Source organism: Halichondria panicea, chromosome 1 (assembly GCF_963675165.1).
Source record: "Halichondria panicea chromosome 1, odHalPani1.1, whole genome shotgun sequence".
NCBI lineage: Eukaryota > Metazoa > Porifera > Demospongiae > Suberitida > Halichondriidae > Halichondria > Halichondria panicea.
Window position 1 is genome coordinate 16572518 of NC_087377.1, and position 20360 is coordinate 16592877.

General features: G+C 40.8%; 5 protein-coding genes, 1 long non-coding RNA gene and 1 other non-coding gene across 12 annotated transcripts in view; 3 read left to right on the forward strand and 4 right to left on the reverse strand.

The window, feature by feature from the left end:
- Window positions 1-1884: 1884 nt before the first annotated feature.
- On the forward strand, window positions 1885-7604 carry LOC135352214 (ATP-dependent helicase wrn-1-like). Its single transcript, XM_064551376.1, has 11 exons — window positions 1885-2805; window positions 2855-2942; window positions 3007-3124; window positions 3332-3539; window positions 3605-3856; window positions 3905-3976; window positions 4039-5106; window positions 5236-5866; window positions 6123-6292; window positions 6359-6525; window positions 6790-7604. The coding sequence occupies exons 1-7, from the start codon at window positions 2521-2523 to the stop codon at window positions 4609-4611; spliced, it is 1596 nt and encodes a 531-aa protein (XP_064407446.1). The 5' UTR covers window positions 1885-2520; the 3' UTR covers window positions 4612-5106; window positions 5236-5866; window positions 6123-6292; window positions 6359-6525; window positions 6790-7604.
- LOC135352211 (uncharacterized) lies at window positions 5282-7535 on the reverse strand. Its single transcript, XM_064551373.1, has 5 exons — window positions 6798-7535; window positions 6572-6743; window positions 6131-6516; window positions 5940-6048; window positions 5282-5850 (listed from the first exon to the last, which is right to left on the reverse strand). Exons 1-5 carry the CDS (start codon window positions 7461-7463, stop codon window positions 5282-5284), a joined length of 1902 nt encoding a protein of 633 aa, XP_064407443.1. The 5' UTR covers window positions 7464-7535.
- Window positions 7605-8633: 1029 nt separating the features above from the next.
- On the reverse strand, window positions 8634-9457 carry LOC135352224 (cilia- and flagella-associated protein 68-like). Its single transcript, XM_064551388.1, has 2 exons — window positions 9044-9457; window positions 8634-8863 (listed from the first exon to the last, which is right to left on the reverse strand). The coding sequence occupies exons 1-2, from the start codon at window positions 9342-9344 to the stop codon at window positions 8724-8726; spliced, it is 441 nt and encodes a 146-aa protein (XP_064407458.1). The 5' UTR covers window positions 9345-9457; the 3' UTR covers window positions 8634-8723.
- Window positions 9458-9633: 176 nt separating this feature from the next.
- Window positions 9634-12511, forward strand: LOC135352226 (uncharacterized). 4 transcript variants are annotated; one of them, XR_010399684.1, is made up of 6 exons: window positions 9635-9818; window positions 9912-9952; window positions 10020-10191; window positions 10393-10517; window positions 10703-10795; window positions 12275-12511. It is a non-coding gene; the product is annotated as an uncharacterized LOC135352226 (long non-coding RNA). The 4 variants fall into 4 exon arrangements; XR_010399683.1 differs by having other exon boundaries at window positions 9634-9818; window positions 9912-10191; XR_010399682.1 differs by having other exon boundaries at window positions 9635-9952.
- A 122-nt stretch (window positions 12512-12633) lies between these two features.
- Window positions 12634-15869, reverse strand: LOC135352217 (intraflagellar transport protein 46 homolog). Of its 3 annotated transcripts, none has more exons than XM_064551380.1 (11): window positions 15745-15869; window positions 15501-15606; window positions 14872-15049; window positions 14418-14586; window positions 13923-14057; window positions 13648-13715; window positions 13531-13575; window positions 13388-13454; window positions 13276-13336; window positions 13099-13205; window positions 12634-12839 (listed from the first exon to the last, which is right to left on the reverse strand). In XM_064551380.1, the coding sequence occupies exons 1-10, from the start codon at window positions 15781-15783 to the stop codon at window positions 13099-13101; spliced, it is 975 nt and encodes a 324-aa protein (XP_064407450.1). In that variant the 5' UTR covers window positions 15784-15869; the 3' UTR covers window positions 12634-12839. The 3 variants fall into 3 exon arrangements, with proteins under 3 accessions (XP_064407450.1, XP_064407448.1, XP_064407449.1); XM_064551378.1 differs by having other exon boundaries at window positions 12667-12801; window positions 13120-13205; XM_064551379.1 differs by having other exon boundaries at window positions 12667-12801; window positions 13120-13205; window positions 15501-15603; window positions 15745-15868.
- Window positions 15869-20360, forward strand: part of LOC135352201 (dynein beta chain, ciliary-like) — a 47336-nt gene continuing 42844 nt past the window's right edge. Inside the window, exons 1-11 of the mRNA XM_064551359.1 lie at window positions 15869-16097; window positions 16451-16665; window positions 16877-17018; window positions 17173-17302; window positions 17409-17486; window positions 17735-17865; window positions 17923-18084; window positions 18270-18381; window positions 18579-18865; window positions 19203-19323; window positions 19769-19957. Coding sequence (XP_064407429.1) covers window positions 15994-16097; window positions 16451-16665; window positions 16877-17018; window positions 17173-17302; window positions 17409-17486; window positions 17735-17865; window positions 17923-18084; window positions 18270-18381; window positions 18579-18865; window positions 19203-19323; window positions 19769-19957 — 1671 coding nt within the window. The 5' untranslated portion in view covers window positions 15869-15993. The remainder of the gene's footprint in view (window positions 16098-16450; window positions 16666-16876; window positions 17019-17172; window positions 17303-17408; window positions 17487-17734; window positions 17866-17922; window positions 18085-18269; window positions 18382-18578; window positions 18866-19202; window positions 19324-19768; window positions 19958-20360) is intronic.
- Window positions 17581-17652, reverse strand: Trnat-cgu (transfer RNA threonine (anticodon CGU)). The gene has a single exon. It is a non-coding gene; the product is annotated as a tRNA-Thr (tRNA).

The window sequence follows — 20360 nt, forward strand, 5'->3', positions numbered from 1 at the left end:
GACATTCTGCACAGGGTTTCCAAACGACTACAACCTGGATTACAAAGCGCTTCTTCAGATTTGCGATTGCTTCCACGAGGCAGATGACCTCTCAGTCTCTATTTCTCTTACCTAGACAATTCCGCCATCTTTAATGACTCAGCAATTGCGTTGTGGCCAAATAATAGATAGGCGTGGCTAAGAAACCGTGGGGGGCCTAAAACGATCAGTGCTGTGCTTTTCCAGAGCCTGAGGTGTTGCTTTTCTTCACACTGTTTAGCTCTAGCTCCCTTTCTCTGACAAGCATGCTATATGCACTGGCTAGATATCATGCTCTTAAAATGGCTGTCATTTAACACAAATTCAACATATCAAGCAATTAATAATTATTACTACATTGTATAATTATTAGTCCAGAGATATTCGAGAAGATATCTGATTAGTCCTGTCTTCTCTTCTTGAACTTCTGTACTGCCTCTTGACGTTCCACTTATGCATGTCATGATACGTAAATTTATACTTCTGTACTGAAAAGGAAAGGGAATACGACTAGAAAAACATTTGCAATGTGAAAAATTGCTAGGATTGGCCAGGGGAACCACAAAAAAGTGTGGAAACAAGAAATCAGACGAGAGCATAACTCCAATCCGTTACAACGTCATGAACATGTACAATACATAGTATATAGACTGTGTTCCAGATCCATCTACCAGCTTCCATCCACCACATCATTCCATCATAGATAATAGAGCACAGAAAGGGATTGGAAACGTAATGATATTCATAGCATTCTTGGTTCATATGTGTGTCTCCATCACGTGACCAATTAATGGTGGGGATTTAATAGAGTTACATGACAGGTGGCAATGGTTTAATATTCCTATGGCAAGCAGCAAGCTAGTCTCCAGGCGCAGGCTAGGCAGAAACAGTCACTGGTAGTACTGCAGCAAGTGAGCTTGATTACCAATATCTGTGGAAAAAATTGTGGCAGTGCTTGCTCAGGGCCAGGGAGACTTATCTCAAACTGTGATCGATGTTTCAAGGTGCAGCTCAGGAGTTGGCCAAGATTGAAATAAATGAGAAGAACACCATTACTACTTTGTTCGATGTATGACGGCACTAATAAATATCTAGACTGGATGTCAGCAAGAGATGGAACCTGTGAACAATAGCAATAACAAAATTGTTACCATTAAGTTTACCTTTTCTGATACGGAATCATTGTGATCATTGTGTATGTGTGCACTGTTGGGCTGGTTTTGAGCCTTCAAGACCCTAGTCGGTGCCTTTCAGCATTATTACATTTAATTTACCAAACGTAAACTGTCTATGTTCCATCAGTATTACCTACACATACATACGTACATGTACATGCAGGACATTTTAATGTTGTGATCTCTCAGAGTATTTACATGTTAATCTTTATTAACCATGCATTTCTACAACCACTTCTTAGCAAATGAGACTCCTTAACACTTGTTCTTAATCATTTGCAAGGTCAGGAAAACTCCACACAGCAACCAATGATTCTGCACTGATTTACTGTTACAACTGGTCCTTAAACATGTATTTGGACTAATCAACAAGACAGTGCAACACAGTGCTGTCAAATGAACCTACTCTTGTTTCTAAAAATGTACAGAAAACTTTAATAAAGTTCTAAAAACTCCACAAGTATATTGTAACACTTTGACTCTCTACTAACCTTTCTTCATAGAGGTTTTGCTGCAGAAAACAGAGATTTAACACTGGTATAGCGCACATAAGATGATTGCGGGGGTGGCTACACAGTTGTGTGGTCTAAAGCAGATTCATAGCCATCCAATTGTCAAAAGAGTAGAATAGTAAACAAACAATTAACACTTGTAACCGCGAGACACGCATGACACAGCTGCAAGATGTTAGCCTCGATCCCAGGCCTTACTTTTTCTTGCTGTTGTCACTGTTCATCTATGGAGACATCGTGAGGCAGCAAAGAAAGAAATGGGCGTACAGTTAGAAAAAGTAAGGCCTGGTTCGGGAAATCGCGTGATCCACAAGGATTTTTATGAACGTGGGCGATATGTAGCCCACAATCTTGACGTAAGATATTCACCCACGCTTTCATAGACCGGCTAGAAATCTAACTTGCCAGGAACCAGCGTGGCTAGGCTAGCTAGCCTGGAGCTCTGGAGGCAGCCTAGCTAGCTAGCTAGCTAGATAAAATAATCCTAGACAACATGCAGCCTATAGTTCAGCTATACAAGGCAACAAGCACTTCTGTTATCAAGTCAGAAAGTAAGTTTTGTTCATTAACTAAGGCTATAGATATATGGCCTGGCATATAATTTTGTACTTGCATGACTGTGCTAGATATATAATATACTAGATCTAGTCGATGTTTCCCTGGTGGTGAAAAAGTAGACATTGTGATATTTATAATAATGCTCAGCAGACTTGCGCAATAGTGACACTCTAGTAAAATTTGAATGTGTACATAGATCTCTAGCTACCTGTACTCTCTCAGTTGATAGCCTACTAGAAGGTCTCCATCAGTCAAACATGTCCTGTGCTGTAGCTACAGGTAGCTGTAGAGATAGACCTAGATTGACAGAAAGTAGTGACAGAATTGTGCTAACAGCATTAGAGAAGTACTTCCACTATTCGTCTCTGAGACCTGGTCAGCTAGAGGCAGTGCAACCTGTACTTAATGGTGAAGATGTTTTCATAAGGATGGCAACTGGTTCCGGAAAATCTTTGTGTATGTTTCTTCCCCCGTTGAGTTCAAGTGACACGTCGGCTGCAGCTGTAGTAATCAGCCCTTTGAATGGCCTAATGGAGCAACAAGTGAGTTCAGGTGGTTGTTGAAAGATGTTTTAGCTTTGTGTTTTTTTAGGTGGGGCAAATCACCAGCATAGGAGTGAGTGCAACTCTGGCAACAAAGAGTAACTATGATGCCGCTGCTCAAGGAAGTTATAGATTTGGTAAGACTTTTATATATGCATGCATGCATGGTTATGCATGGAATCACTTTCTACTGGTATATAGTTTTTATGTCTCCTGAAACGGCTGTAAGTGCACCATGGCGTCAGTTCTTTACAACTCCTTTCGCTAAACAACACCTTGTTCTAGTTGCTGTTGATGAAGCTCACTGCATCACTGATTGGTTAGTTAACAACTATTTCCAGGGTAGTTATGTATATAAGTACTTCTTGTTTAATTAAGGTGCCGCTTTTTAAGTTTTTGAGGCTATAATTATAGTATATATGCAAAGCCAATGATTCCTTATATGGGAGAAATCTCCTGGTGGCACCTTATTAGAAGGGGGCCTCTTTTAGAAGTAGTGCGGTATATAATTTTCTTCTTAAAATAGGGGGAAGTCATTTCGGCCTGCCTTTGAGAAGCTCGGTTGTTTGAGAGCTTTAACAAGAGTGCCTTTCATGGCTCTAACTGCTACAGCTTCAAGTGAAACACAAGATGCTATAGTAAAGTCTCTCCATCTCGTACATCCAGTTTTTGTCTCCCAGCCACTGGATCGCCCTAATATTTATGTGTCTGCTAGTCCAATTAAGGCGTTAACTGTGAGTATATAATTATATATACCTTAATGAAACCTTTATGTTCTAAATACTCTATAATTATATAGACTGACTTAGCTGGAGTGAGTGGAATTCTTCGGTGTGCATCTCCAAACAGCATCCCCAAAATCTTGATTTTTGTTCGTACCAAGAATGATGCATGTAAAGTGTATGGTGTCCTGAACACAGCTGCTTACTGTTCTAAATATGTTGGAATGTATCATGCATCACTGACAAGCCAAACCAAGTTGATAATAAGGACTGACTTCCAAGGCAACACACAACTCCGTTGTCTGGTGGCAACTGTAGCATTTGGAATGGTATATTTTAACAATAATACCAATGTAATTAATATTCTTTTCTTACAGGGGATGGACGTTGGAGACATCAAGGTAGTTATTGTTTATGGTGCCCCAAATGGAATCAATGAACTGCATCAGGTAACTATAGCTCGTGTTTCTTAGTGTGCCAAATATTTATGATAAAACTTCTGTTTATATAGCTTTTTGGGCGTGCCGGAAGAGACGGAACTGCTGCCCGCGCTCATGTTTTCTACAGTAACAAACAAAAGAACGTAAATCCAGTCATCGAAAATTTTTGTAAATCGAAGGAAAACTGTAGAAGAAAGTTTATGTTGTCAGCTGTAGGATGTTCCCATAGTGTAGCGAGGAACACGTCGACTGATACCAGTAATCATAATCCATGCTGCGATGTTTGTGATCCTAGTGTTTGTTCTGCTCATATAGTGTGTTTACAGCCTGTTTTGTCATCAGCAAGAAGACCCAAACGTCGGCGTGTAAGAGTAGCCTCACCGGAAGATAGCACAAATCTAGAAGAGAAGCTCAGAAAAGTACGGGATGATATCATTTTAAAACACCCTGGATTTCAAATGTTAGGTGGCGAATTCGTTTTATCATCATCTGTACTTAAGGCGATGTGTAAAGATGTGCAATTTATAGATTCGGTTGAGTACATAAAGGAACGTTTTGGTGTGAGACCTGAATTGTGCGATGAACTATTTTCTGTAATTGAGAGTGTTTTTACTACTCCATCGGCTAGTAAAAGGCTACACTAATTTTTATTCTTTTTATGTTTTGTGAATAATTATAATTATGGTGATCAGGTGACATTGAAATGAAAACACATAGCTACATGTATATAGCTAACGGAACAGTATTTAAAACAACATCATGGGAAACATTGTACTCTGTATGGTCATATAACATCAGAAAGTTCATAGTCACTAGCCACTTCTCTCTCTGTGCTTATATCTGTTTCATCCACTTGTAGATGTGCTTTCTTAGACAAGACGTCTTTCAGCCAAGATGTTGTGGTCAATTTTTTCCAGCCTACTTCACTATTGTCAGAATGTACTGGAGAAGATCGACTGGGAACTTCTTCTGTTGTTTTTCTGTCGGTCAGATCTTTGGCTATTTTCAGTATGTCCTGACTTGCATCTCGAACAGTGTGTGATGTAGACTGTCTTGATGCCCCAAGTACTGTGTCTACCCGTTTGGCGGCTTCCATCAAGAAAAGAACAGCTAAGGATACATCTTCAACATGTTGAGGAGTAAGGTTTCCACCAGATGTTCTCAGTGTCTGCTTGAATATCCTATATACACCGTGCATGTGTGTGTGTGTGTGTGTGTGTGTGTGTGTGTTTTATACCTTATAAACAGTACACACTTTCCACTTACAGGTTGTAATGCTCCATTAGCTGATCAATTGGCTTTGCTCGTCCTGGTCTACCTGTCATGTTGACGGTCCGGTTGTGCGTCGCAATATACGGCTATGTGCTTTGGAAATGATGCTATTAAGTTTGAGATGACATGAACTGCCTCGACGGCATAGTTTGTACACCCCTCTGCAAGAAAGTGTGGCAACCAGTACTTCCAATGCCTGACAATTTGTTGGCCATTCTCCCATCGAATTGCTTCCCGTAGATCGATGTATAGGAATGCATGGTGAAGGAATGATCTATGCATTTTGTACACTGGATCAGTAGAGTTGCTTGGCATGAGGGTTTTCGACACTAACGTATCGGCTGTTTCTTGTAGCCATCTCTCTGTCGCACTATGCTCAATGAGGTCAGCAGGTGATTTCGCCTTGAAGTAAGTCAAAACACCGGAGATGAGATGCCCTTTGAAGGCATGAACTAAAAACTCGTCACATACGTTGAATACTTTAACATTCTTGTCAACACTTGTTCGTCGTGTCACCTCACGCATGTTGCACAATGTTCCAGAATGAGCGGGACACCCCCAGAACTTCGTAAAGACCGTACGCAGACATGTCCAGAGGAAGTGGAAGTCTCCTGATAAACATGAAAGGTGACTAAATTAACGTATACAATTAATCAATTCCCTATTATGTTGTACATATGGTATAAATACACGTACGTACCTGGGGTTTCATTTGCCCATTTCAAAGTATCTATTTCTTTAACTTCAGCCTGTCGCCACAACTTGCTTCCCCTTATATTCTTACATGACAGTTGGTCACCAATCACAACCTGTATGAATATTTTTACCAATAATAATTAGAGTACCCACACTATTTTTGATGTTCATTAAATAAAATCTGCAGAAACTGACCTGAGGCACAAAATGATCTAACTTGGCATCTTTGGCAATTTGAGACAGAATGTCAATCGTTTCTGCTGTGTACTTTTCATCCTTGAACAGGACCTTCATTGGTACAACTTGGTCTGGCTCTGTATGCTCACGCGGTGGCTCTTCTGGAACAAACTGTTTAAGGTGGGTGAGGCTGTTGAACTCATTCACTAGGAATTGCTTCATGTATCTAACTGCTCTTTTCTTCAGCTCATCTCCATCTTGTTCACTTGGCAAGAAATCGACCGTCGTGAGTGAGTCAAGAGCGCGTTGCGGTGTAATATCACTCCATTCAAATGACCAATCTGGAACACGTTTTATTCGAACAGCTATGCGTGCTGTAATGTTGAGCATACTCGAGTGGCAATCTGTTGGAGGTATAATAATTATTATGTTTGGATATTGAGAACTTAAGTACGTTACCTTCACGTTCGTGTCTGACTTTTTGGTGCATATTAACGTTGTCAAAAACCCATAGCCAGTGCCCTTCTCGTACTAGCTCAGTGTATCTGGCTTGATCAGTCAGTTGTTTTAGGTACTTCCATGTGGTTACATATGACACACATATCCCAGCATGATTCAAGCAATTGAGAGCCTATAATAATTAGAATATTAATTTTACTCTCATTAATTTTGTATAGGTACCTACCTGACTGTTTGTTGACCGAGCCACTAGCATGAAGCTGATCAAAAGTTGAAGTCCAAGAACCTTTCTTGTTCGGCTTTTCAGCAGGGCACACATGGCCATCACCACCATTGTGTCTGATGTTGGATCCACTTCTTCATCATCTTCATTATCCCGCCTGCCAGTGTTACCGAGAATCCTCAGCAATCGCAATACATCAGGAGATAGCAGCTCAAATTCTTCAAGGAGTTTAGCCATGGTAAAGTCATTGAAGTGGTCAACAGTATCAGGCCCATGATAAGCAACGTTTTTCGAAGTTGTCAAGGAATTTATTTGCCCGACAAGCTGTTCCTCTAGCCCATGAACTCGTTCTTCCAATGCTTTCACCTGTTGTCTTAGCTGACTGTTCTCGTGTTGTAATGGCGAAGGATTTGGTAGATCTACTGGTTGTTCCCGAGGTTCAATACCAAAAATGTGTGACTTGCGAGATTTTCCAGCTGGTCTTGATATTGAAAGAGGAAAAACAGACTTAATAACGTCTGACACCATTTTTGAGTTGAATTTTGTCTTTACAAAAGCTGAAGAGATGTCGTTATACAAATCCTCGAACTTTACACGTTTTGCTTGAGGTCCTTCGGATGGTGCGTCTGTGTAGCGTTTCCTAAGCCATTCTTCTTTGGATGAATCCATTTCATTGATTGTGTAATAAAATAGTTCATGTGTATCTCTATCCCTTTTTGTACTAACTATTTTTGGGTATAATTATTGACATCATCATTACACAATGTTCATGTATTATTATTAGTAACACAATTTTGCTTATTATAATGATGACTGACAACACATCTAGCTAGCTAGAGGTAGTATATTATGGAATAAAAAAATTGAGCTATCTAGATAAAACTGTTAGGGTAGCAGCACAGTTAACTGCTGCATTGTCTTTGTCCAAGTCCATATTGATATTGTCCAGCATGTAACCTGCAAAGTACATGCATAGAGTTAGATACGTGGGCAGTCCAACATCTCTAGCTCTACATGCCCACGCTCATTTTCACCCTTCTACCACCCTTCTACCCTCACGTGACTTCCCGATACAGGCTCTCCTTTTTCCTAACTTTACGTCCATTTCTTTCTTTATTCCTCCAATTAATACCGTATTTTATCTCATTAAACGATTATACAGTATTTTAACTTATTGAACGAATGTGACAAAAAAGAAAAAGGAGAGCCTGTGTAGAGGCTAGCAAGATGTCACTTCGTGGGTTGTATACTGGGTCACGTGAACGTTTCCAATCCCTGTCTCTATTATCTATGATTCCATGCAGGTCACCAGTACGGTCCGTACATGTTACTACGCATGGATGGTCTGTGTGTACCTGTGCTCAACACTGCATGTATTAGGAACATCAATTCATCACAAATCATCATGATTATAATTATGGCCGCACAAAATGGATGTATAATAAATATATATAGGAATTGGTCATCACCCCACCACCAGTAAAAATTGCGTGGTATTATTATATTATTATATTAGCCAGGAAAAAATGGAAAACTACAAGTACATGTGATTGACGTTGTAACGGATTGGAGTTATGCTCTCGTCTGATTTCTTGTTTCCACACTTTTTTGTGGTTCCTCTGGCCAATCCTAGCAATTTTTCACATTGCAAATGTTTTTCTAGTCGGTCTATATATAGTTCTATGACATAAACATAGAGCGAAATTATTATATCCCCAAGTTCAGGTTTTGTAGCATGCATGCAGATTTTCAAGGTATAATTGTACGGGTATATATAATTATGTTGTTTTGTGCTATAGAGCGTTAACTTGAAATAAATTATCTGTACTTTGCAAGTAACATAATAAACAACATCATATATATAATATAGGTGACTGCATGTATATACAATGCTGAAAACACACACACACACACGTGCATGCAGTTAGCTTATTTCGATTCAGAATCAGTTTGTTTATTTGGTGGTCTATAAGCCTCCATACTGGTGGTCATGAATGCATTGTAGTGTTGCTTCAGTTCAGGAGGGTCCAGAACAGGTTGGTGGGCAGGAAAGGCTCCTAGTTCCTTATCTGCATGTATAGGAGAGAGACGTTTATTGAATGCACAAGACACGTGTACATACAGTTGCAGCTATAGTTGTAATTATAATGCCAATCCTACGTAAAACCTACTACTTTTACATGTATGACCTTTGCAGAATGTATACAATACTACAATACAGCTTCCGTGTAGTACAGTACTATAACTACCTTGCCTGTACTTGAGCACTTCAGGGACCTTGGGTGGGGACTTGTCGTACGTCTTCTTATAAGTAGTCTCAAAACAATAGCTGTACTGCGATAATGGCCGAGTAGATTGAGACAACTTGGACACATCGAACCACTCTTCATTCCAATTTCCAACGAGTGTGTCAGTCGAATATGCAGTCTCTGTCTTCCATCCAAACTTACTGGCTTTCTTCTTGTCTGTGTCGTCCCACGATTGAGCTTGACCTGATGCCTTCAGGAATCCTCTAAACGTTAGATTGTCTTGTGGGTCTTTAGTAGCCATATATCAATATGCAATGGTGTACGTGTGAGAACAGTCGTTGAAACCGTGTACAAAGCTAGATCGAGGTTGTAAACTTCTCAGTGCCAGTTAATTGATTGTTTGTAACTATGGAAATGAGGTAAAGTGTGCGTGACTTTATTCATTTTGTGGTAGTGCGTTATCGATCCGTGCCATAAAATTAGTTATTTGTGTGTTTATTAATTAATGATCTTTACCACATTCGCCAATTAACCGAATAGCCGCGGTTATGATTTCATACGTAGTACCGCCCACCGCGGAACCAAAATCTAATTAATTTTAAATTGCTTTCATTGTCAGCTCCTAGCAAAGAAAGATGTGTAGCTAAGAAGCAGTAGCAGTTTCCTGCAGGCAACTTTGTTGCAAACTAGTCTAGAATAGCTACTCTGCCAGGATCTCTAAGTTTCGAACGGAGGAGTATACCAGCCAAGGCCCCAGCAAAGGATCATTTCACAAGTAAGCTCTGTATGTGTATAGCGATCAGCATTTTCCTAGTTCAGCCTTTATAAGCCTTTTGAGCTGATTTAATATGCTTGTCCACCTACCTAGATAGCCTCTGAGTGTGTGAAATATACTGGAAGAGTAGCTTCGTGAGTTTAGAGCCTGTTTTTAGAGTGTAGTCTACAAGGTTTGATATTCAAATTTTCTCTTTTTCAGCATTCGCCTCTAGCAAAGAAAGATGCAAAGAAAGATGCATAACTTGGAAACAGTGACAGTTTTCTTTATTCAACTTCTTAGCAAAGTAGTCTACAGTAGTTACTGTGTCAGGATCTCCTGGTTTCCAACGAAACAGTCAACCGCAGGGCCAGAGCAAGGGATCACTTCAGAGGTAAGCTTTGTGTACGTATATAGCAAGCATTATGTAGCTAGTATAAGCCTTCATAAGCCTCTGAGCTGCTTTAATATGCTTATGCACTTGCCTAGATAGCTTATGAGTGTGTAAAGTATACTTGTGTAGAAGCTGAGTTAGTTTAGAGCCTGTTTTTAGAGTGTAGTGTACAGTGTTTGATATTCAATTTATTTGTTTCAGTGTGGCAAAGAAAGATGCACCCCTTAGTAACAGTAACAGTTCTCTTCAAGCTACGTACCTTGTAGTTCTATCTGAACAGTCGAACAGTCAACCAGCCAAGGACAGAGCGAGAGATTACTTTAGAGGTAAGCTTTGTGTGCGTATTATTACCTAGCTGATAATGCTATACGCTTACCTACGTAGTGTGTTGAAGCCCGAGTTTAAAATACAGAAGCCTATATGTACGCTCAGCAGTGTTGCAATGTAAAGGGGTTATCATTGATTTGCTTAGCTATCTGTTGGTCTCATCCACAATGTATTCTGTTATTAGCTGTGAAGAATACTGGACACCGGAAAGTTTGGGCCAACAGATTGGTTGAGATGGTGGGAGTCCATAGGCAGGCCAGGAGTGGAACTGCTTACAGTAAGTGGTGTTTGTGTGTGTGTATCTTTATGTGCGCGTGCGTGTGTGTGTGTCTGTATATGTGTGCCCGCGCGAGTGTATGTGTGCCCGCGCGGGTGTACGTGTGTGTGTGGCTGCCTGCGCGCGTGTGTGTGTGTGTATCTGTGCACACATGCGCGCTTGTGTGTATCTGTGTGTATTAGTGTGCACATGCACATGTGTGTATTCACTATTGGTGCCCACGTGTGTGTGTGTGTGTGTGTGTGTGTGTGTGTGTGTGTGTGTGTGTGTGTGTGTGTGTGTGTGTGTGCCTTGTGTGCCTGTGGCATGATACTTTATACTGTGCTAACAATTTACATTATCAGTGCTGCCAAAAGTTAATTGGCTTGTGTGAAGTTCCTGCTTGCTTCCAAGGTTACAATTCAATTAGGCTCACTACTCAATTAGGCTCACTACTCATTAGGCTCACTGTGTACAGGTTGATTGCATAATAATGTTCTGACCTTTTCAGGGGAAAGAAAAGGCTTGTTGGGCTTATGAGTGTACTGTTTACCAGTGTAAGGACATTTTCTTCCCAACATAATAGGCTTGTTGGTTGTGTTATGCTCCCTAGCTAGGATTAGGTCATAATTAATTTTGTGATTAGTTGGCTTGTGTGATTACAGTAGAACCTCCATTATCCGGCCCTCCATTATCCGGAACCTCGATTATCCGGCTTGGCAGTTTTCTTATTATCAGATCAGAAAATGGGCGTGTCCCTCAAACGCGCATGCGCGTTGCAGCTGTTACCATGGATACATGCCTGCTTATCTTCTGCGCATGCGCAGACAACCATGTGGCACTGCTGTTTTACAATAAAGTGGGTGGATCAAGGCGTGGTTTATCTATTTGATTATCCGGCATATTCACTTATCCGGCCTGCTTCTGGAACCAAGGTGTCCGGATAATCGAGGTTCTACTGTAGTTGGCTTGTGTGTTTGCCTGTGATATGCATTGTAATTCTGTGCCCAAAGTTGAATCTTTTTATGAACTCCCAGTTTGTTGTAGGATCACAATTGCTTTATATGTGCCTATGAGTGCCATTGCATGTAAGTTTGCTTGTGGGAGCCTATAGATAATTATGTCTAAGGTTGCATGATACATAATTTTTTGTCACCCTTGTATGAGATGTACTGTACTTTGTGTATGGCTGTTCTCAGTATACTTCTTTAGGTTTGTTGGCTTGTGAGTTAGTGCTGTGTACTAAGTTTTAGCGTGCTGTCTGTTATAGCAATTCAATTATAATTATGTGGCTGAATGTTATTATTCAGTGTGTATTGATTGCATGATAATCTTTTGATCTTTTAGGCACCACCCCAAACAAAGGTACATTTAAAATTCAATTCTTTATGGCTGGCTTGTTGGCTGGTGTTTTGTCAGGTTCTGTGCTACTTGTGTGTAAGAACCATTGATTCTAGAGGTTATCTACTTGGTTGGTAATACTCTTTCTTGCTCATGCAGGTCTGTGAAACAATCGTCACTGCTATCTGCCATGGTACCACCACCATCTTATGGGTCTGAGAAGTCCTACTCACTGTCACTACTATCCAAGATACCCAGGATACCTCATCCCTTGTGTACAGAGGCCTCTTTGTTATTGTTGTACCATAGAATTAATTGTAATTGTATTTATTATAATGTATGTTCACTTTTGAGATTGATATTGAAATACAAATTTCACACGAAATTTTAAGCAAATTTTTGATTGGTAACCTATGGTGATCGGACTAGGTATGACTTCTGTTGACCTTCGAGAGAAGCCTTGCAAAGATGTGGAGCTCAGGAAGGTTGTAGCTTACCACAAATTAAATAAGAGTAGAGTAATGTGCGGTTGACACAAATATGCGTGGGAATCGGTTAAGGCATAGCATAATGTACATAATTATTATTATAATTATAAATGCTTTGACAAAATTTCTGCGATGTGTTCATGTTTCAGCAGTCATAATGTCACTCTCCAAATCCTCTCCAGTCATAGTATTGAAATGCTGCATGGTAAAAAAATACAAACTCACAGAGATAATATCTAAGGCCACTCCAAGTGATACTCTGGTTTCTGGTCCACCGCCCGCATCAGATTTTATTCTTGGATTTCTATCTCATTATTTCTACTACGCATGCGCAGAATGGTCCATGTGGTACAAAATAGTGTGATAATGATATTCATTTGCAAAATAATGAGATTCATAAGGTGAAATTGATAATGACATAATGAGAAAAGCCGCCCGCCCGCATGCAATTAGAAAAACTTCAGGACCAGAAACCAGAGTGTCACTTGGAGTGGCCTAAAAATGTGTAAAAATTACCTGTGAGTTCTTAAATTCCATATAAAGTGAGAAGAGAACATGAAGAGAATGTATTCGATTGTTGTACACTGGAATATCCAGTAGAGCTGAAAACAAATTGAAAAACTATTTAGCTCAGTAGGTTGTAAAAATTAATTATTGTTTCAGTAAACGTACCACATAAGATATCAGTGTATTGTGCCAGGTCACAGTCCAGGTCAGCGCTGGGTACTCCAGTCTGCAGGCATGTACATTAAAATACATTTAGGAGAGACACACACACTAGTACCTCAGTGAGAGCTTCTTCAAACTCTGGTGGCCACTCTTGCATGAGGGACTCAATGTCTGGCATGTTCCTGCACAAGGAGGTGTATAAATCATTCAGCAGTAACAGTATAAGAGGTCCCTAAGAGGGATGAGTGTTAGACTCACTTTGTGTAGTGGACATTAGTGGCTGGTTTCTGTCTGTGTAGTTCACTATGCAAGAGGGAAAGATATAAACTTTTCGGCAGTAACAGTATAAGCTGTACATGTAAGTATTATTTTTACCTGACACTCTCTATCCAATTGTCGAGAGCTTTCGGCTGTTTTTTAGGATCTTGTATACTGTGAACATTCTGTAAAGACGAATATAATTATGGTCATATAAATTATGAGCACTGATGTCGGCATGTACTGTAATATACAGCTAGCTTATACGTACTAGTATAGCTCTATACAGTAAAGCCTATACATAGGGTGCAGGATAAACACAAGGCCTTTGGTTAGTGTGGTAATTTGAAGCTGTCAAAAGTTTAATAAACAACAGGACATAATTCACTCACAACTGGCTTGACAGTGGTCTGTTTTGTGAGTGTCCGTAGTTGGAGGTCCAGTACAGTAGGGTCAGACTGTTTAGCCGTGGGCTCATCAATCACTGACAGGCCCAGGGTATCCGCCTCACCATCAGGGCGTGTCACCTACAATAGATACATGTACGTAGTATAGTTAGGTAATGACAAATGCAATTTTGAAAACAAAATAAACTACAAACGTAAGGAAATTGGTGTGAAAATCTACAGTGGATATAGTTCGAGCTACAACGAACTCAGTCCAATTATTTACTAGAGAGTGAGAAACTTTGCGAATAAGCCAAATCAGCAGAAGTTTGGACACTATATATGCTTACTCTTGCCATCAGGTATGGATTCAAATGTTGTATGCATAGTACTACAATAGGTCTCTTGTAAAGTTATTTTTGCAATGCCATAGCACTCACAATATTTGCAAATGTTTGCTACTCGCAAAAGCTTATTATAATGATACGGTATTTCAGCCACCTTGAGGAAAGCATCGATGTCTCCTATAGCTGGCATGAAATCTGGAATGAACGGCTTGAGCTTTGTGTCCAGTTCCACAGTCTGGGGAGTGTAGCGACTGATGTGCTTGAAAAGGTCCTTCATCTCAGCACTCACTTGGAGGTGCTCAAACTCAGCAGGGTCGTAGGCCCTGTACATGTTGGGGGAGGGGGGGAGATTGTTCATGGGATATAGTGGGTGGGGTCAATATTCAGTGACTTCAAATACAGGTTCCTGATCCATAAACACTCGACTGACCCATATCCCTAATTAGCCGAACATTGCTGCAATGATAACTTTATTACCTGCGAGCGCTTTTAACAAAAAAATGTGTATGAAGTAACAAAGAGGTTGATGTTGAACTTCAGCATGACTTAATTCCCATTTTCGGCGAATTAATATACCGTATAACATTACTATGCCTCAAGCCACTTACCCTGGTAATGTGGCATGGGGTGGCTCCTCTGGTTCTTCACTCTCTTCAGACTCTGATGCATAGTCATCCGGACTGTCCACCTCTTCCTCTACGTACCCACTGTGCCTCTGTGTCACACCCTCCTCTGAGTAACCTCGTCCCTGGACCTCTGTATCACGTTGCTCATAGCCCCCTGCATCTGTGTGCCAACACAACTCTGTTTAGTACCACAGCATGTATTCAGGCTATCATGTAATGTAGCTAAAGTAAAATTATTAGATGCATGAGTTGTGCATATACGGTATAGCTAACTTTTTGCAAATCTTATACCATTCATAATTTAGCCTATACTCTTATCCTTCTCGTATGGATCTCAGCTAAATATCTGCTAGCTTGAATATGGTACCTCTAATACTGTATACACAACTGTAGAGATCTGTGAGATTGTAGCTATGTAATATGCGCTATAATTATACTAGTGGTGGTTATTTTCACTCAATTCAACATACGGATTTGCTTCATTTGTGCAGTAAACTAGGCGGTTATATAGTTATTGTCTAAGATGGTTAGTACCAACCACCACCATCACACCGACACCAGTGTGCGATTATCCCCGAGTCGAATATAGGTACAGGTAATTCCGGACGTACCAGTTTGGTCGAGTCCTCTTGGGGTGGCGTTGGTGGAGGCTATCTCTTCACCATCACTCACTTCCAGGCTCTCATCGTATGGCTGATTTTGGACCACACTGGCCTGCTAAAAAATTAAACAACGGCATGCAAACGCTGTGAGTTAATAAATATTGAATTAGATACTGAAGTACGTATAGATAGCTCAGCTAGAAGCTATACCTAGACACATCTAACTAGCCAAATTCTCTTGTTAGATCCTTACTCTGTTGATCTCTATTTCATCATTTGTAAAGCTTGCCATGTCTTTACACAGTATAGTACAGTACAGAATACAGAAAGGGGAGGTTTCTCTTTGTAAAGCACCCCACAAGGTACAACGTAACCATAGCAACCTCCACTTCAAAGGATCACAGGGTTCACGATATTTACAAGATAGCTTGTAAATAGCTTGTAGCTGTACAAGTACCTCGAGAAGCTGCTTTAGAAGGATCGCAGCTAGATCTAGTTAGTAATGGAAGCGGACGAGAGGCTGCGTTGGCTCGAGGCAAGGATAAGCTCCTCACTGAGGCCCAGAGGCGAGGAGCTGAGAAACTTCTTTGCAGATGAAGAGAACAGGCAAGATATGCACACACTGCATGCACAACACATGTACACACACACAGTACATAGTATAGTAGTAGCTACAGATAGTGTGATCTCAGAGGTGCTCTGATCCAGCTAGCCTTGCCTGTGTGAAAATTGATGATCGAGCCTTTAATATGCGTATTATAATCCCTGCCCAATCGAATATAGCTGTCCTTTTGAAGTAACAGTATTCCTTGTACATGTACCACTTTCAAGCCAAAACGTTTGATAGTTATCACTGTACTACCGACCGTATTTAAGGTGCCAATTGGAGAAGGTGATATATGAATCCCAAAAATATTATTGTGCTATTTTATTGTCCATGAACATGCATGTTTTTACAGGGCAGCGTTTCTGGCATTCTGTAACCATAGTGAGTCCAGGAGAATATTTATCCATCTGACTAGCGATGAGGGTCAGATACGAGTGGACTCCTCCCCCCCACGAGCTCTCTCTGACAAGTCGTTGTTCTTTCTCAAGTGCAGCCATGCCTCCAAACTGAACAGGGAGAGTATTGGACATGATGTCGTTTATTCAGAGTGTTCAAGAGTACCTCTAGGTAAGTTTCGGCACCATTGAAGAAAAAATAGCTAGCTATTGTCTTCTGTGTTTTACGGCTGGTTTTATTGCGTATCACTGTCATCAGTTTGACTGTCTCTAACATTCATGCATGAAATCTATACATGCAAACCAAGGTCACAATGAATGAATAGATCCGGAGGGAGGGTTTATTTTTGTCACCACATATAGTTTATCCACTGCTATTGCAGACCATCTTGAGCTAGTAATGAAGGAGGTATATCTTCCATTAATGAGTCTTCAGAGCACCACTCAACAGAGGGCGTCAGGTGACAAGCTCTTGGACCTTATGCACAGGCTAGTGGGAGCAATGCAGGTCACCAAGGGATACAGGTAACTAACATTATACCAGGGATATGCCCAAAATTACCACTTTTAGGTCATATATAATAGCGACTATATTGTTTACTTCGTATTTGTAACACTATTTTGTTTGTTGGAAGATTGAAATAGCCACCAAAATTATGTTCACATCAATTCTTTTCAGTCAAGGCAAAGTGGTTCTTCCGATGCCTTCATTAGAAGTGTTGGCTGAGACTGCGCTGAACTCAGATAGGAGAGTGGCAGTAATCCATGTGCTAGAGTCCTCGGTTGTGTCATGGATGAAGCAAGTTAAGGTAACTACATACATATTGACAAAAGTACTACTGTGGAGGTGGTGTTAGAATTGTTTTCAATCTCAAGCTGAACAATTTTAGACACAATTTCGTATATTCAATATAGATGGCGCTTCATCTTGACTGCAACTCAGCTATCAAAAAAAGGCATGGAAATTATGCAGGACCACTAGCGGAGCTAGAGGTGAGGATTAAAAAAAAAACTATGTAAGAAAGCCTCCAGGGAGGATTGAACTGCCTCACCTCCAACAAAAATAAAAAAAAAGATTTCTTTAAAAAGCCTCCAGGGAGGATCGAACTCCCGACCCCTGGTTTACGAGACCAGTGCTCTACCACTGAGCTATAGAGGCGGTACGTGGCGACATGCCTGCATATGCTGTACTGATTACAAAAGATCATTATTCATTGTTGCCATTGTATATTTATACACAGGTTTGGAACAGAAGGCTTGTTACTTTAGAGTCCGTGCGAGATCAAATGGACTCTGTAGTTGTGCTAAACATACTGCACAGCCTGGAGCAAGCTCATAGCACGTATTCACAAGCTTTCATTCACGTACACAGGTCGGTATAATTGAAATTGATCTTATATTAGAGTTATTATTTTATTCTGATATGCAGGGACATCGGTAAAGCTATCGTGGACACAGAACATTGTCTGGTGTATTTAAGCACTCTGCGGCCGTGGTTCCTGCAGCTGCAACAAGCCTACTCCCCTGACACACTGCTCAAGCTGTTCCCTCCGCTAATGACCACTCTCTCACTCGTATGGCAATACTCCGGGTGAGTTGTGATACAAATAATTTGATTAAATTCGTAAATTGGTGCCTGCAGTGATAAATGTGCCATATAATCTAGTGAACTAGTATATTTATTTTCACGTTCTTGGGATGCTATAACGGCTACATTGAGTGTCCTAATTTCTGGGTATATAACTTATATGTTTTCCCCACCCCTCCCTCCTACAGTGTGTATTGCCACGCTCCCCACTTCCAGCGACTGTTGGGACTGGTGGCCAACCAGGTGACCCTAAAGGCTAGGGACATCGTTGGGGGAGATATTTTGGAGCAGCCTGAAGAGGTACGTTGTCATGTGTGTACCTAGTGTTCTAGCTGCTCCTATACACTTGTACATGCTTGTACAGTGTAGTTTGTGTTTTTTGCAAAGGGCTCTCAAAATAATTGTTGCCAGGTTTTTACTACTTATACACGTAGCACAATATGTGTGTTGTACATACGTTTCTCTGACCTTTAATGTCTACATGCTTGAATCTTCAGAGTCTGGCCCACTTGAAACTGGCTCTTCGCGTATGCGCTGCCTTCAGGGGCTGTTACCTTGACTACCGGGAGAAGTCAGAGGTCATCTCTGTCAAGCACAAGGAACGCTTTGAGTCAATGAAGTTACAAGGTGACACGTCACATGATCAAAACAGAGTACAGCAGAGTGGAGGTGCGGTCTTGTGCCCCTGGCCCCCCAGAAATGCCCCCGTGTTTGTATCGTTGAGCTCGTTCATGGAGAGATGTAATGACTTGTTTGAACTAGTGCAAACAGTACAAGACTTCAGGTTTGTTAGTTGAGAGAGAATAGAGGGAGGGAGTGAGTGTGTACATGTGTGTGTGTGTGTGTGTGTGTGTGTGTGTGTGTGTGTGTGTGTGTGTGTGCGTGTGTGCGCGCGCGCGCGCGTGTGTGTTATAGTGCAACAGCAACTATAATTATGACAGCAGAGAGTGAGAGAGTTCTGCAAATTATGCCTGTTTAGTACCATAAAGAGTTGTTAATATACTCTTAAACGTAGCTGCCATATATAGCTCCAGTCAGTCTGGGATGATGGGGATAATTTCATGCATTCTAACTTACTAATCCATGGCCTTAATTTACGCTGTTGTTGTTTCCTCCCATAGAGAGTTGGAGGCTGTTACTTATGGTGACAGTGACTCCTGTCGTCATGGCGGTGACCCCCTCATCACTGACATCTACTCTGAGTTTACTGCATGTCTACAACAACTAACTCAAGGAGCGAAGGTGAAATTAGCTGTGTCAACTACATACAAGAGAATGTGGCTATAGAAGCCTATAAAAGCAGTTAGTTTTTATCGCATTGCATGCAACCGTTGAGCAGTTACAGCTGGAACATGTACAACACATGCACACCCACACCCACACACTGTCCTTCGTACGTACATAGAATTATTGGTTAGCCATTGAGTCCCACTACATTGTTTCGTTACACAAACTCTGCGAGTGCTAATGGCTTCGCAAAAATAATATTGCAAAAACCTATACAATACTTGAATGATTATTACTATCCTTTCCAGTTCTCAAAAGCTATCTAAATTTCTGTTGACTTATAACCCATTCACAAATATTTTTCGCTCGCAAACACTGTAGTATAATTAATAATTAATTATATGGGGTGGTATGTTTCAATGACCAAGCAGGCAATTCATTGGCTTCTCTCATTATATAGGGCTTGTTGGACCTTGACCCTGATTCTCATTTTGAAGAGAGTTTCTTTCTCTTTCGCTCGACTGTCAAGTCCCTGGAAGAGCAGATGGTGGGGAGCTTGGTGTCTGCATTTGATGGTGCTCCCTCCCTCCCAGCTTCACTGAGGGTGTTGGAGCTATATCAGGGGGTGGTCAGGAGGGATCACATCAAGGTATGTGTATGAATGGGGTATGTGGGGTATGGGGTACGGGTTATGGAATAGATATGTGTGACCTGTTACTACTGGTCCAAACACATTCATGCTGCGGACAGATACTGACCTGGCTGCAATATAGAGGGGTTGCCTGCTCATGCTAACATATATAGATTGAAACAATAATGCTTTACGGCCACTGTATTTTTAATAGAGGGTGACCTGTATATAAGGTGACCACAATAAGACAGATTTAGTATCAATAGTATCCTTAACTCAAGTTATGATCTCTCAAAGTTATCTTCGAAAGCGGGCCCATTTCAAAAACGTATCCTATAATAATGGAGACTTTGACTCCTATTACATAGCTGTTATTGCATGTGCTTAAACAATAGACAGGTTTAATTGCATTACTGCCTTT

Bases quoted from the DNA above. Each gene is read 5' to 3' on its own strand.
- LOC135352217 (XM_064551378.1), bottom strand. From the start codon at position 15,783: ATGGCAAGCTTTACAAATGATGAAATAGAGATCAACAGA. The intron at 14,587-14,871 runs GTAAGTGGCTTG...CAACATGTACAG, and splicing joins CCCCATGCCACATTACCAGG to GGCCTACGACCCTGCTGAGT. The intron at 13,716-13,922 runs GTGAGTGAATTA...TCGTCTTTACAG, and splicing joins AGACCACTGTCAAGCCAGTT to AATGTTCACAGTATACAAGA.
- LOC135352224 (XM_064551388.1), bottom strand. From the start codon at position 9,344: ATGGCTACTAAAGACCCACAAGACAATCTAACGTTTAGAGGATTCCTG. The intron at 8,864-9,043 runs GTAGTTATAGTA...CTATACATGCAG, and splicing joins AGTGCTCAAGTACAGGCAAG to ATAAGGAACTAGGAGCCTTT.
- LOC135352211 (XM_064551373.1), bottom strand. From the start codon at position 7,463: ATGGATTCATCCAAAGAAGAATGGCTTAGGAAACGCTACACAGACGCA. The intron at 6,517-6,571 runs GTAACGTACTTA...TACCTCCAACAG, and splicing joins AGTCAGACACGAACGTGAAG to ATTGCCACTCGAGTATGCTC. The intron at 6,049-6,130 runs GTCAGTTTCTGC...ATATTCATACAG, and splicing joins TAGATCATTTTGTGCCTCAG to GTTGTGATTGGTGACCAACT.
- LOC135352214 (XM_064551376.1), top strand. From the start codon at position 2,521: ATGTCCTGTGCTGTAGCTACAGGTAGCTGTAGAGATAGACCTAGATTG. The intron at 2,806-2,854 runs GTGAGTTCAGGT...GTGTTTTTTTAG, and splicing joins ATGGCCTAATGGAGCAACAA to GTGGGGCAAATCACCAGCAT. The intron at 3,857-3,904 runs GTATATTTTAAC...CTTTTCTTACAG, and splicing joins CAACTGTAGCATTTGGAATG to GGGATGGACGTTGGAGACAT.